A 16,198-nucleotide genomic window follows, 5' to 3' on the forward strand; every position below is an offset into this window, starting at 1 on the left:
ATATCATTGCAGATGGTGCGACAAGCCCGTTCTGTACCCCTGAATGCACACATTCATTTTTCCAAGAAGAGAAGATTATCTGTCATTAGCAACAGAGTGCTCTAAGTGAGGGAGCCTAATGACACCACATTGCAACTTTCCCAACCCCAAGAAGGAGACCCATGTCCTATTCTAAGGAAGCCTGGGGCATACACGGCTAGAGTCAAGGGGGACAGAATCAGGCTATCAGAAAGTGTGCAAAGAGCGTGTATAACTTGGTGCTTGAGGGTGTCTATCATCTTAGATGTTGGCCATCCCAGTTGGTCCTTCCTGGCTCTAGGAAAGGCTTGGGTGGTCACACGTAAACACTTGTGGAGTAGATGGCTCATTCACCACCCTGTGAACGTCTTTAGCAAGCACATCCCCAGGCCAGCGATGAAATTGATATGTATGATAGCAATTTAACTCACTAAATGAATTCTTGCTTCATAGGAGTCAGTAGGAGATAGTGTTCTGATTCTTCTCCTTGGCAATAAAATAGACTGCACGTCGCAGAGGCAGGTCTCCACCTATGAAGGGGAACAGTTGGCACAGGTAAGAACAGCTTCATTAAGACTCTCTGTGTCCACTCTAATTGTTATACTAGCTCAATGACTGGATGTGCAGCAAATGCTGTAAATGTTTGTACACAGTTTTATGCTTAAGTTGTTGTCACACATGACCATAAAATGCATTGTCTGTTCCATACAAGTGTCATACATTCGCCAGTGGTTCTGCTTTACTCACTCCTGAGATCTGATCTCTGCGATTAGAATTAGATATCAAGTAAACTGTCTGTGGTTAAAGGGGAATGAAGAGAGAAGAGGAGAGAGGGAAAGAATGAGGGGAAAGTGAGAGCAGAGATGATATGGTTCTGAGTGGTCTTTTTTCTGGAGGGTCTCTTTGGAATTAGTCACCTTGTTCACTTTTTCTGGTGGCCCTGTACAGACAGGTCAAGATTATATCTATTTCAGTTCACCATCTCTTATTCTTTAAAACTATCCAGGGATAGCTTTTCATAAAGTAATGCTATTGGTCTTGGGCTACAGCTGCTAATGTAAGTTAAAAAGTGACATTCTTTTCTATCAGAGATAATATATTTTGAGTTCATTGATATTTTAGTAATAATTATGATACTCGCCGAGAAATATTAAAATGTTCTTTTCATTCCCCACAATCCCCACCTATGGCACTTAAGTCCAAGGAAACAAACACGATTCACATTAAATCAGGTTGAAATCAATCATTTTGTTAATTTATTGTATGTTCCTTCAGACCAACCCTAGCTTTTAATAACAATTCTTAGTTGAATTGTAACCCAGACGAGAAACAGATCCCACAACATCTGTTATCAGTGTCCACAGTTCAACGACCTTTTTGAAAACTGATAATCCTTTTTCAAAATAAACATATTTAAGAATATGTTCTACCACGAACTATCTAAGAACGCTGAATCACCACAGTCTGGAATCTCAAAAGGCAATTCCTCAGTGAAAAAACAGTGCCACAATCGCCACCAGGAATCCTCCAGAAACAGTGCCGAGAGAATACATTGTTTTACTCGGATACGGCTCCTCCTACAGTGCTCGTCAATTGGGAAGCAACTTTCATTGTCAAGTTTTATCCAAAATGGCATCGGCCCTTAGCGATCTTGCGAGATACGTGATGACCGCTCACCAGGATTAGTTTTTTCCAATTCTGGGTCACCTTACAGCGCATTGCAGCACCCTATTACAAAACTGGATGCCTGCTGTTTTTCGATGAAGGCAATTAATAACATCATTGAATGTAAATGATTATTTCTTTAAGAGCCATTTATTCTTATTAGCGTCCATAACAGCTCCTATAAGACAAATAGCAACCATCATGACAGTCTAACTTCTAAGATCACGAAAATTAACAGGCTCCTTTGGAACCTGGTGAGTGGCTCACTAGCTTTTAGGTGAGAAGAGCACAGGTCCTTAATTACCCAGGTGGCAGACTTCCTAAAAAAGATTCCTGCCAGCCTGGATGGGACCATCAACAAGGTGCCATGTTGCTGTGGCCCTGTTCATCAAACATTTTTGTTTTCCATGAAACACCTAAACTGGGGGGGGGGTGTTATTTCTTAAAAACAAACAAAACAAATGGCCCTTGCCTTTAGGAGTTTTTTCTCCGTGTGTGAAGGTTATTTGTATTGTTTCCAGGTTGTGACCGCCAGACTGTTTCTTCTGATCTTGAATAAGAAAAATGTATGTTGAAAGAACTTCCCTTAATAGAACGGGAATTTGAATGTACTTTAAAGGACAGCTCTGTGGTGGGGAGGCCGCCTGCCTGGGGCTTCTGATAGCAGAGCCACCTGAGGCTCCACCACCAGAAAGCCGGTGTTTGCCCCACCTATAAGTGCCGCAGGTGCACTGTGAGTTTGGTAGGGTTGGAGCCATGCCAGTTTAACCTCTAAAGTAGGCACGAAACTAGGACTTTTGAGATCACAAAAAGGAGCTCTTCAAGTAAAGGTTTATCCAGTGATTGTTGACACGTAACCCAGTAATGAATTGAGCTCTGCGGCAATAGTAACACCCGCTGTCGTTGTTAACGCGTCAGACCTTTATAAGTAAACTTACAAGGGGATGCGAATAGGTCAATGAACCTTTTGATTCACAATTAAGAAGTTCTTACCATAGCTCCAGTATATAATCAACAATCAATACACAATAATCAACAATCATTAGTAATCAATAAAATCAATAAATCAATGGAGTCAGTAATTTTTACACACCATGACCTTTCAGCCATGAATGACCACACTTTTAGGAAAGTTAAGAATGTTTATTTCTCTATATTAACAATGCTAAGGTCATGTAGATTAATCTCAATATCAAATGAAACACATACAGAAATAACACTGGTTGTCCAAAGCGGCGGAAGAAACGCAATCTAATTAAGGCTTGAACTACAACACATTCTAGAGTTACAGTACAAATCAATAGCAGAGTCAGCTGCATTAACGAGATGTAATACATGTAGTTAAGCAGAGAAATCCATCAAGCATTAGTCTTTTCATCATAAATCAGAATCCTCAACTAACATCAGATTAGCATCAGCATGTTGGGCTTCATGCAAAATAATTTTGTAACACCAATATGGAAAATGTCTAACTACAATAGAGTTATAGATAAAAACAGCGCAGTTGGTACCTAGAAAGAAAAAGCAAATATGCATAGAAATCACAGTTTACCGCATTACACCTATCCTCGGTATGGATCAGCAAAGCAGAATCAGTCTTCCTCCTCAGGACATCAGTCGATCAGCAAGGCATCAGGCTCTCAGTCAGGGAATATGAGTCCAATGTCAGTATGAATGTTTCTCTCCTAAAATCTCAAATCTCTCCTAAAGTTCTGAACTCTTTTTCCTTCTGCGGTATTGTTATATCAAAGTCACCTAAACTATCCCCTAATTCCCTATTGGTCAGTTAATCGTATGTTCACACTCTGTCCAATGATACTACTATATCAAATCTATGAATTCGAATAATTCTATGTTCTCATACAGTTCATTGGTTCGCCTTACGATGTTCTCATCATCCGGCTTGTCAGGTAACAATATTGTTGCAGCTTCCATTCTAGTCAGTGTCTTCATTGTTCGTGTCCTGGGAAAGTCAGTCTCACACACATTGCACATAAAATGTTGCATTAGCCAGAACATCATCTCCTAGCAGTCGGTTCTCACGAAAAGCTTCCGTTAGGCACATTTAAACAATACAATAGACGTTTCACAGCTTAATTCACTTGGTCAGAATTTTTATTAAACGCTAAGAAATACAGCTTCTACACGAGGCCTGGCAAAATAGGCCAAGACACTCGCTAAGTTAAGGCCTACAATTAATATGCTAAAGCATACTTCATAACCCTTAATATGACATATTACTGCATTAGTCTTACACATATTTAATATTTCATAAGTATTAATCAATGATTAGTACATTTCATTAACACTGGTGGCCATTCTTCGAGGTTCAAATGTGTGCATTATTTTTCTACGTTAATTCATTTTCTACATAAACTCATTACTCAAAATACGTAAACACTCATTAGTGCATTTTATTAAAGACACCTGCACTAGCAGCTTCTTAGACTATATGGCAGTTTTATGGCGTATTCTTAATATTGTTGTAATTATTATTGGCAGTAGTAACAGTGGTGGTATTAGTGGTAGTGATAGTGGTAGTGTTCTAGATAGAGGCCTTCAATCGCTGCATAAAATTCTATTATTTTCTAATTAGAGTGTAGTTCTTACATAACTAGTCACCTGCAATAAGAAAATGACATTGCTACTTTAATGTAGTGTTTTGGGTGTGACATCTGAATGCCTCTGACAAAGCCATTAGACTTTAGGAAAAGAACCTTCCTAAGCAGTGCATTAATCACAAATGCCAATTAAACAAATAAAAGCAAATTACACGTTCATCTCTTTGTTTCTTCTTTCCCTCAAAATTCAGCATTTTATAGGAAGACACAGTTAAATGTTTATTATACACGTGGAGTTGGCAATAATAATATATCTGTGTTATGTACTCTAAACCACAAAGGTAGCTTTGATAGTGACTTACGTCAAAATACTTAAAAACATAAAGAATGAAAAGCTGCAGCTTGGTGCATTTCTTTTCCAGTGTGGATTCCACATGTATTCTACAATTCTGCAACCCAAAAACATGTTTTATTAAAACGAAAAATAGACGAGTATTGAATAGGACAGAATTTTGTATTATAAGGAATAAAATACCCCTGCCGTACTTTAAAACAACACTGCAGGTCACTTGGATTGCTCAGCCTTTGGTCTTACTCCTCTGTTTGGTCACAGAAATTCTCGCAGTCTTCCACTAGCATTATAACCTACGAGTAGAAGACTTTATATATATGTTAAATAGTCTTATACTATACAATGATATAAAATATTTGCATATATTATAATGTGTTTGAATATATTTCACATTCAGAGAGCTGATTTTTCCATACATTATCTGTATCTATAACAAGTGCATGAGGGAGATGGGTGGCTATACAATTATTAATGTAAGGCATATTAAGTTTGTTTCTGTACAAATATCCCGCATTATTGTGGAAAGTGCAGACCTTATCACTTAACCCCGTTCTACGATTTCAGGCTGTGCCAATAAGATATTTTGCAATCTATGTACAGGTAATTTTCTATTTGTGATCCGGTTCTAAGCACATGAAGGCATGGTCTGGGATAACACCTTGTAGTATTCATTGGCAGGTTTCAGAAAGCCCAGCAGGAGAACTTGTCCCACTGTTATTTAAGTGGTTCTGAATCTATGTCACACAATGTTTTCACTGAAGTCTCCTCTGCTTTCCATGAAGAATGAGAGTGAGTCTCATTGTTGTCTTTCAGATGCATAGGATGTTATTTCACGAATGCAGTGCTTCCGCTGACCTCAACATCTCACAGTCAATCATTCACTTGGCAAGGTGAGATTGGAGCTTCCAAATGCAAATACTGCGAAAATGTGTGCTAGATTATTGAGACAAAAAACTGGAAACGTTTTATAGCAGCGTTACTTTGTGTTTTAACCGATTTCATTCAGTTAGTTAGTAGGTTAAAACGAATAATATATAACCGAACGTTAAAAGGGAAAGTGCATTATTGCGTTATCATAGTCACTGACCACATAAAAAATGAAAAAACAAAAAATAAACTCGAACATTAAAACCCCTCAAAATACAATTTTAATACTTTTTAAAATTCATCACATTGCAACTCCTGCGCTATTATTACCTAGAAATCAGTTTTGCAAATAAAATATTGCTCTAGAAGGGAATCACATTATGTATTGATTTATCTATTTATGTATTTATTTATTTACCTGTTTGTTCCTTCTTGCAAAGCCTTACAAACTGCGGTAGCATCGGGGTTCTAAAATTCAAAGCATCAACTATTAAGCGGGTTCTTTTCACCTTGGAGAAGCCTACTATCAACCAGCAAGCCAACCTTATATAAGACCCCTACTCGAAAATCTGCCAAACCCATCCAGAAGGCATTTGTTGACAACTTTATAATGCAGTCCTCACATAATTGATTCCCTGCCACGAGCTCCTTCATTATTTCTTTCAAGAAGGTGTTTTGTGGGACTCTTATTTGTGGCGTACAGTATAGAATGAGTCACAAATTTCCAGAACACTACAAGAGAAGTGGCCATCTCTTTCACTCTTCATTAATCCTTTTACAAATGTATTTATTAGTTTTTAAAAATGTAGAAAGTTCTTTATGATGCTTAATAGAGCCCTTGGTGAGGAAGGAGAGTCAAACTTAAGCCACAGAGTCCTGATGGGCAGCAAGAGATCGTTCAATTTCATCAGAACGCGGAAGGGTCTGTTGGTCCACAGCTTTGGAAGAGCCTCGGTGCGAGCTTCATGATGATAATGGGAGAGAATGAGGTAGAAAATAAAAATGCCCTCTACTTTCACTCAGACTCCATGTTCAAGTAGATAAGACCAGTTCTAAGTGTTTGACTAGTGGTGCAGTGGCAAAAACCATAGTATCTGATTGTTGAGTTGATGTTGCAGATAATCCTCAATTTTTTAAGTTCACTCTGCCCTTCCAAGGAGCCAGGATATCCTACAGATGGGCCATAGATCATGGGCATCAATTCACAAAAATGCCAGGGGTAGCAGAAGTGACATCACGCGCCCTTTGACCTTCACTTTCGTTCAGACAAATACCAATACATACACACTCTCTCACGTAAACTCACTCTCACCCGCAAGCACACACACAACATACATGGAATAGCATATTCACATTTTTAATACACTAATAGTGAATAATATTTTATTTTTCACCATCAGTGTAATAAACCAAGAGAGCGGAGCCCCAACTAAGGTCCATAAGGACGAGCTGGTCCTGTGTTTCTGGGACTGACTGCCACCTCTGAAGCCAGGAGTCGCTAAGGCAGTGCCAGGGATCGCAAAGGGCAAGCCATGGGTCGCACCTGCGACCTCTGGCAACCCCTAAATGACGTCCATGCCATAGATACACCATGGCTCTAATATTTATTTATCATTGTATTCATCAGCCTGCCCCCAGATATGATGTTAGCAGGGTGCTTTACAAACAGCACACAAGATACTCTGGAGAAAAGGCGATAAATGGTGGTTAAGGGTGAAAAAAATGTTTCTGCAGATTGTCATTTTCCAAGTATTCAGTAGGCTCAATAACGCTCTAGTTGGAACAACTCTGCTTGATATTTCTAATTATGAGTTGCAGTGCCATGAGGGGCAAAATGCAAAATAAACCCCTGCACTTAAATAATTTACGGGCGTCGAGAGTACTCATGGACAGTCTGTTAACTCCGGATTGGTTTTCAGTTTAAGAGAAGGAGGTGAGGCTCTTCTAAATTCACATGAAAATATAGCGCTTCAACGCCTCGTCAGTGGTAGTACGCGCTATATAAATACAATTAAAATGTAATGAGTGTCTGATGTTAGGAAGCCACGCCTAACCCACCTGCATCTGGGACCTCTATTTAAGAGAAGGCACCTTCTTCCAGCGCCTATGTTTCTATGTCTCTTAACCCAGTAACTGGGTGCCAGTGCACATGCGCCCCCCACCCCTACCTCCAACCCCACTACCCATCTAACCCTCCTCTGCCCTGCAGTCCACCTCCTTTCGTGAATGCAATCATTTTAGGTTCCCCAGATCCTAATGCCCACTCATTCTTAGCAGACTGCTGCAGGACACCCTTGAGAGACGTAGCTGATGGTAATACACAGTAGAAAGGAAGGAGTATTTTCTTTTTAGTTGCTTTAAAAACACCACATTATATACCCTTTTACGTACATTTTTGATGAACAGTTTCACCTCTACCGCATGTGAAGGAGTCTGTAGTTAACAACCACTGTAATTCGGCTGTTTTTCCTGATTTATTCAATTTCATGTAACAAAGCAGTGCATTCTTGGCGCTGCACTATTAGAACCATTAGGCAAAAGAAAAGAGTAAGAAATGATGAACAACATTAAGCAAAGTTGAACCCTGGAAAACATAAATATTACAACTTGAATTAAAACAGAGAAAAAGAAAAACATGGAAAACGGAACACTTCAGAACCTTGAGTGAAACACTGCTACACAATCATTGGCAAAGCCAGGAAGTGTGGGTTTAGCATGTTAATTCCTGTAGCGCAAGTACATAATAGTTAGACCAGACAATGAACCAAATGTGGACTGTAGTGAATGTACTTTTGCCTTCAATACGGTCCTGTTTTCCTGTTTTTTTCTATGTCAAGTTAAGGGTGGATGGAGGGAGGAGGGGCTTTACTTCTTTAGTTTTTGTGACTATAAAGACACACAAACTAAAATGAAGGGTCTCTCGCCGCCAGCGGTTGAAGTGCATTAAGAAATTATGGGAACTGTGATGCTGCATGCATTGAGGCGAGGTCAAAGAATATGTGGGCAGAGTCAAAGATGTGGCTAATAAAACAAAATATTCAGTACTTTTTTTGGTCTTTCACCTTACCATATCTAAATAGAGTATGACACACAACTTAAATGAAAAATAAGTTTAAAAAAAAGTGAAGTTAATCTTTGGGAAATGCACTATAGAATATTATGAAACCTCTAATAGTGCACTAGATGGGTCTGGGTGTAACCAGAGAGCCACAGACTTAAATGTTGGTTGGTGCTGTACAGATGGTAAGTTGTGTATTTTTAGTGCTACAAGGTCCCAACCTGTGATAGAAAGCACCATTAAGGTGTAAGTCATTATTTGAAACTTGCATTACCATCACTATAAAACAGACTGCTACAAAATGTGCAAACTTCAAGATAAAATGTTGCTTCCAAAATATAGATTTTGGTAATACCCAAACTATGTAACAGATTATTTTTTTATAACTGCCCTTAAAAACAAGCACTTCACATCTCAGATGGTAACTCCTTTGCACTACCACTTAAAAGGAATAAATCTGTGTCACCACAAAGCATCAAGCAATTTCATCAATTAAAGCCAATACTTGCTCCCAAGCACCCTTTACACTTGCAGATTAGCCAGTTGTGCATATTTCCATTTCTTTCAGACAGCAGTCAGTCTTGCAATAACTTTTGTTTATTGTTTAGCTGTCCTACTTCGGTTTCACAGCACAGGACACTTCCTGAATAACAATTCAGCTGAAGCATTTGAACGATCGAAATTAACCATCCTGGGACAGTTGTCTTTGCACAAAATGTAGGGGAATGTTTTTTTCATACATTTAAAAAGTAAGGGCAAGTCATGCCCCACTGAGCTTGCCTTTTTGACCTCTACTAGCCACCCACACTTGTTTTGACAGAGAAAGAAAAAAGTGTGGTATAGTAGGCAAGGGAGACTAGACCTGGCATTGCATGTTGCCCGTCGGTCCATAGTAATGAACTGGAAAGCAGATTCACTCCCGAGACTGCAGCACTAGTGCGCTGCAACACTTAAATGGGGTAAGGCCGAGGCAGTGCTGCTTTGGCGGGAGGAGATCCGAGGCCTGTGTAAAATTCCCATAGCAGCTTCATGGGATGTCCTATTGCAGATGTTCAAAGAGACCCTCGCTGACTAACTTGTAGTCCACCTAGAAACGCAAGCATCTCCTTTCCACTAGGGAGGCGGGGTGATGTTGCACAGACAATATCACCATTGCAGCACCCCTATATAAGTCGGGGAGGCACCAAGATAGGAGAGGTCATTAATATGGCAGCATGGATCAATTGAGCGAGTTTCCCACTGTTATGACATAAAGTTTCTAACCATTTATGTATTCATGTTATGAAACAACTACTCCGTGTACTGTATTGTCCAGCAATGATGAAAATAAATAAAACTGGTTAAAAGAAAGCCAAGGGAGCCTTAGTATAGCTCACAGTAGGTCACTATGAAATAAAAAAGGCCCTGGTAGCAGGAATTAGAGGCTGATGGGAGAGGGCGGGTGGGGCAGCGTGGGGGGGGGGGGGGTGCCGGGGGAGGAGGAAAAAGTAACAAGAAGTGTACTGGGGAAAGAAGGAGGGGGATAGGAGAGGGAATGGCAGTTGGAGGTAACAAGTAGGCTTACCACTGGACCACTATTCTATCGGCACCACCGGTACTTTGATGCCTTAGTTGGGAAAAAAAGGCATCATCACTTAAAGCAATTACTTTTAGCCTTTATCTGTACATGCCTCAAACAGCAAATATAAACAAACGCACTTTTAAATGTGTTCTAGAGTTCCATTAATGTTCAGTGACCAATACTTAAAGTAAACCATCACAGAAAAGTAATGTTAGAAATTAATAAAGACAATTTTGTTTGCAGTCCTGTTTAGTACCGCATCCTGGGCTTTGCAGAGGGGAAGCAGGAGAGAGATGTGAGGGGGGTGGGATTGAAAATGAGGAGCACACAGGTTAAGGAGGGAGGGGCAGGAGGGAACGTGGAGCTCACAGGGAAAGGTGGGAGAGGCAATATGTCAGAACAAGAGAGAGTGATCGGCAATGGGGGAGCAGGAGGACACTAAGGAGCGGTTGAGGATGGCAGGAGGGCCGGATTCAGAGGGCGATATTTGTCAATTAGTTAATTATGCAGGGCATTGGATGTGCAGGAATATAACATAGCAGCCGACAAAATCTGGTGAGAAAAATACTACTCTGGGCTGAGGCAAGCTGGGATTGCCAAAGTCTCCAGACAATGTCTGAAAAGGCCAAAAAGTCAATGGTGGAAGGAGGTGGATTTAAAGCCCACTCTAAGTATATTGTAAGCAATAGGACTGTATGATAGCTGTCCTGTCAAAACTCAGACTTGAAGATATGCTTAAAAGGATGACAAACAACAATATTTGTAAGGTTAACACCGAGCTCCATATCGTAAGTAAGCTATGATCCCAATCTCGGCCGTACTGGCCAATAGAGCAATCAAGCAGGGCAGAAAGGCCGTTCTGACTGGTCAGTGTGTGGGCCATTTATTTGGCTGGCTGTTGGCCATTTTTTCATGATCTGGAGGGACGGTTCATATTGTTTTTTTACCTGATATTACCACAAATATTGTCTGCAGCAAGCATAAATGCATGCATCCTCTCATACCTTGCAATTAGCTGTAATTTCAAGTGGTTCATCGAAACCAATCCACGCAAGGGGAGGCATGGAAACACAGTGCTCCTGTGACATGAGGTAGATGCCAACCCTATGCATTTCGTCGTTATGGCGAGCAATGAAATCACAAAGTACATGAACTTTCATTTACAAGATTGCTGTACTTTTGCAAGTCTGCTTAAATAAGACAACAGATGTAGTAAATGTAACCCTTCTTGACATTGAAATGTGTGTTTGTGTTACTTGCAACACGCCTCCATGTCACACAGCACCGGTTTTGCTTTTGCCAACCACTCATTTCAGGTGTGATGAAAGGGTTGAAAAAAACTACATTTTGACTAGCGGTCCAGAATGCATTGGTGTGGTGAATGAAATGCAGGCCTAGGAACGAGTTATCTTCATGTCTGGGGCCACATGGTAACCATAGTTTTTGTATTATTTATTACTTTCCTGATACAATCAATAATTATACTTTGATAGGTCAAAGCACTAAAAAGAAAGCGAAGGAGGGCAAAGAAATGACCTGAAGTTTGGAGTAGCGATTTGCCCCTTGTCTTTCTCTACATTTTTTCCTTCCAAAAGTAAGACAGTGTGTAAAAAAGACATCTATTTGAGAAATTCCCTGTAATTCACATGCTAGTGTTGGCACCCGGGAATTTCCCGGATGTGCAAATAACCACTGCTTCTCAACACCTTATCTCGTGCCCATTTTGGAAATGCAAAGGTTTTCTTGATACCTATTTTTCACGCAAATGAATTGCTGTATACCCGGTATAGAATGAAAATCCATTGCAAGGTGCAGCTCATTTATAGGCTCTGAATACCTAGGGTTCTTGATGAACCTACAAGCCCTATAGATCCCTGCAACCAGAAGAGTCCAGCAGATATAACGGTATATTGCTTTCAAATATCTGACATCGCAGGAAAAGGTTACAGAGTAAAACGTTGAGAAAAATTGCTGTTTTTTTCACCTCAGTTTCAATATTTATTTATTTCAGCTGTTATTTTCTGTAGGAAAACCTTGTAGGATCTACACAAATTACCCCTTGCTGAATTTAGAATTTTGTCTATGTTTCAGAAATGTTTAACTTTCTGGGATCCGGCCTTGGTTTCACACCCATTTCTGTCACTAACTGGACTGAAAGCACAAAAAAATAGTAAAAATTAGGTATGTCCCAGTAAAATGCCAGAATTGTGTTGAAAAATTGTTTTTTCTGATTCAAGTCTGCCTGTTCCTGAAAGCTGGGAAGCTGGTGATGTTAGCACCACAAACCCTTTGAGGATGCTATTTTCAGGGAACAAACCACAAACCTTCTTCTGCAGCCCTTTTTTCCCATTTAGGCTAATTTCCTGGTCTTCTTCAGGGGAACCCACAAAGTCTGGGTACCTCTAGAATCCCTAGGATGCTGGAACAAAAGGACACAAATTTGGCGTGGGTAGCTTATGTGGACAAAAAGTCATGAGGGCCTGTTAGACCTGACATGCCTTAGGGTGGTCACCCCTAACTTTTTGCCTGCCTCCCTCCACTTTTTGGACCCTGTTTTGCTGGCTTTTAGACTCTGCGCACTTTACCACTGCTAACCAGTGCTAAAGTGCATATGCTCTCTTCCTTTTTAAACATGGTAACTCTGGATCATACCTGATTGGACTATTTAATCTACTTATAAGTCCCTAGTAATGTGCACTACATGTGCCTAGGGCCTGTAGATTAAATGCTACTAGTGGACCTGCAGCACTGGTTGTGCCACCCACTTAAGTAGCCCCCTTAACCTTGTCTCAGGCTTGCCATTGCAAGGCCTGTGTGTGCAGTTTCACTGCCACCTCGACTTGGCATTTAAAAGTACTTGCCAAGCCTAGAACTCCCCTTTTTCTACATATAAGTCACCCTTAATGTGTGCCCTAGGTAACCCCTAGGGCAGGGTGCTGTGTATGTAAAAGGCAGGACATGTACCTGGGTAGTTATATGTCCTGGTAGTGTAAAGCTCCTAAATTCGTTTTTACACTACTGTGAGGCCTGCTCCCTTCATAGGCTAACATTGGGGCTGCCCTCATACACTGTTGAAGTGGCAGCTGCTGATCTGAAAGGAGCATGGAGGTCATATTTAGTATGGCCAGAATGGTAATACAAAATCCTGCTGACTGGTGAAGTCGGATTTAATATTACTATTCTAGAAATGCCACTTTTAGAAAGTGAGCATTTCTTTGCACTTAAATCTTTCTGTGCCTTACAATCCACGTCTGGCTGGGCTTGGTTGACAGCTCCTTGTGCATTCACTCAGACACACCCCAAACACAGGGTACTCAGCCTCACTTGCATACATCTGCATTTTGAATGGGTCTTCCTGGGCTGGGAGGGTGGAGGGCCTGCTCTCACACAAAGGACTGCCACACACCCTACTGGGACCCTGGCAGACAGGATTGAACTGAAAGGGGACCTGGTGCACTTCTTAGCCACTCTTTGAAGTCTCCCCCACTTCAAAGGCACATTTGGGTATAAAACAGGGCCTCTGCCCTACCTCATCAGACACTTGCTGGAGAAGAAACCTGAACCAGAAACTACATCCTGCCAAGAAGAACTGCCTGGCTGCTCAAAGGACTCACCTGTCTGCTTTCTACAAAGGACTGCTGCCTTGCTGTTGCCCTGCTGCCTTGCTGAACTCTTGTCTGTCTGTGAAAGTGCTCTCCAAGGGCTTGGATAGAGCTTGCCTCCTGTTCCCTGAAGTCTCAGGACCAAAAAGACTTCTCTTTTTCACTTGGACGCTCCGTGCGCCGAAAATTTCGACGCACAACTTGTTCCGCGGTGAGAAAAACGCCACACACCGACACTGATCGACGCGACGCTCTTGGGACGACCGAAAATCCGACGCACGGCTTCGCAACGACAACGCCGCCCGACCTCTAGAGGAGAAATCGACGCAACGCCTGCCGTGAGATCGTAATTTCAACGCGCAGCCCCGCAGACCGACGTCTAGAGGAGAAATCGACGCGACGCCTGCCGTGAGATCGTAATTTCGACGCGCAGCCCCGCAGACCGACGCGCAGCCGGAGAACAAGCAGGAAAATCCACGCACAGACCCGGGACACCTGGTAATCCCCGCGATCCACAGAAAGAGACTGTCCGCGCGCCGGAAAACAACGCACGACTTCCCCGCGTGGAAAATAACGACACAAGTCCCGTGTGCTGGGGAGAAATCGACGCACACACCCTTTTTCCACGCACCTCTTCCTCTGTGGCCCTCTGAGGAGATTTTACCACTCTAAACCAGGTACTTGTGCTTGAAAGAGACTTTGTTTATATTCTAAAGACTTAAGACACTTTATATCACTTTTCAGTGATATCTCTACAATTTCCCATTGCAACTTTATTCTTTTTGACCTACAATTATCCTGATAAATATTATATATTTTTCTAAACACTGTGTGGTGTATTTTTGTGGTGCTATATGGTGGTATTGTATGATTTATTGCACAAATACTTTACACATTGCCTTCTAAGTTAAGCCTGACTGCTCGTGCCAAGCTACCTGAGGGTGGGCACAGGATAATCTTGGATTGTGTGTGACTTACCCTGACTACAGTGAGGGCTTTTGCTTGGACAGGGGGTAACCTGACTGCCAACCAAAAACCCCATTTCTAACATTGGTGATCAGCGGTGAGGATAGGACTTGTATTTGTGCAGTGACATACAGTAGCTAAGTATTTCACTCCCTACCCACAGTTGAAGGTCAACTTGGTTTTTATCTCTTTTTGCAAATCCGTTTTTTTTCCTGACAATTTTCAAAAACTAAATCCTCACTCAACATGTCTCTGACTGGGTCTCAGACAGGGGACTTTGACCTAGTCCAGTTGGATACATATACGGTCAAACAACTAAGAGGATTCTGCAGGGCATTGAGGGTACCCACCCAAGGGGCCTCCAGAAAGGAGGACTTTCAAGTGGCGCTGAGGGCCTGGGCAGAAGCCCATTTAGAGGATGATGAGGAAGAGGAGCCAGAAAATGGCCCCTCAGAGGGATTTTCACTATCTGTGGATGGTGTTACCACTGCAATTGTGCCCCCTTCCAGACCAGGGAGCAGTGTCTCTGTGCAAAGCCTGACCGCAGAGGAAAGGAGAGAAGAAAGGGAGTTCCAATTGCAAATGGCAAAACTGAAAATTGAGGCTCAACAGGAGGAGAGAAGGGCAGAGAGAGAAGCCAAACAAGCTGAGGCTGAAAGAGCAGCCAAACAGATTGAAGCTGAAAGAACAGCCAAACAAGCAGAAGCTGAAAGAGCAGCCAAACAGGTGGAAGCTGAAAGAGCTTTGGCTGAAAAGAAACTATTGTTGGCTCATGAACTGAGTCTCAAGGAGCTGGAGATCAAGGCGAGACAGTCTGAATCCGGCAATAATGGTGGCAGCATACAGACAGGACCTGCTGGAGAAAAGAAGGTTCGTATACCCAAAAATGTGATGCCCAGTTTTGTGGTGGAAGATGACATAGATAAATGGTTAGCTGCTTATGAAGTTGCACTAAGGGCTCATGAGGTTCCTGAAGGGCAATGGGGGGTAGCTATGTGGGGTTATGTGCCGCCATTGGGGAGGGACACACTTCTCACATTGGATCAACCTGATCAAAACACATACCCACTTCAGAAAGCCACTTTACTTGCCAAGTTTGGGCTGACCCCTGAGGGATACCGTCAGAGGTTCAGGGACAGCACCAAACAACACACACAAACATGGGTAGATTTCCTTGACTTTTCCAGTAAGGCACTGAATGGATGGGTGCGGGGCAACAAAGTAAATGTCTATAAAGGGTTATATGACTTGATTCTGTGAGAGCATATGCTTAATACTACTTTTACAGAGTTGCGCCATCACTTGGTAGATAGTAAGCTGACTGATCCCAGGAAGCTTGCTGAGGAGGCGGACCTCTGGGTTAGCACCAGAGTGTCCAAAAAGGTACCTGGGGGGGACTCACACAAAGGTGGTCAGGGTTCCCAACAGAAGAAAGAGGGGGGAGATAAACTTACAGATAAGGAACTCTCAAAAAGCCCCCAAAAGAATTCCCAGGGAGGGGGTGGCAACCATTCCTTCTCTAGATTTGGGAAGAAGCCAGGGACATTT

The 16,198-nt window shown here is 41.9% G+C and overlaps 1 protein-coding gene across 2 annotated transcripts in view; it reads left to right on the forward strand.

Annotated features, from left to right (window-relative positions):
* Positions 1 to 16,198, forward strand: part of RAB44 (RAB44, member RAS oncogene family) — a 350,449-nt gene that overhangs the window by 319,431 nt on the left and 14,820 nt on the right. For both annotated transcript variants that reach the window (XM_069238986.1, XM_069238985.1), the window contains exons 14-15: positions 472 to 573; positions 5,410 to 5,486. In XM_069238986.1, coding sequence (XP_069095087.1) covers positions 472 to 573; positions 5,410 to 5,486 — 179 coding nt within the window. The remainder of the gene's footprint in view (positions 1 to 471; positions 574 to 5,409; positions 5,487 to 16,198) is intronic.

This window comes from Pleurodeles waltl, chromosome 6 (assembly GCF_031143425.1).
Source record: "Pleurodeles waltl isolate 20211129_DDA chromosome 6, aPleWal1.hap1.20221129, whole genome shotgun sequence".
Taxonomy (NCBI): Eukaryota; Metazoa; Chordata; class Amphibia; order Caudata; family Salamandridae; genus Pleurodeles; species Pleurodeles waltl.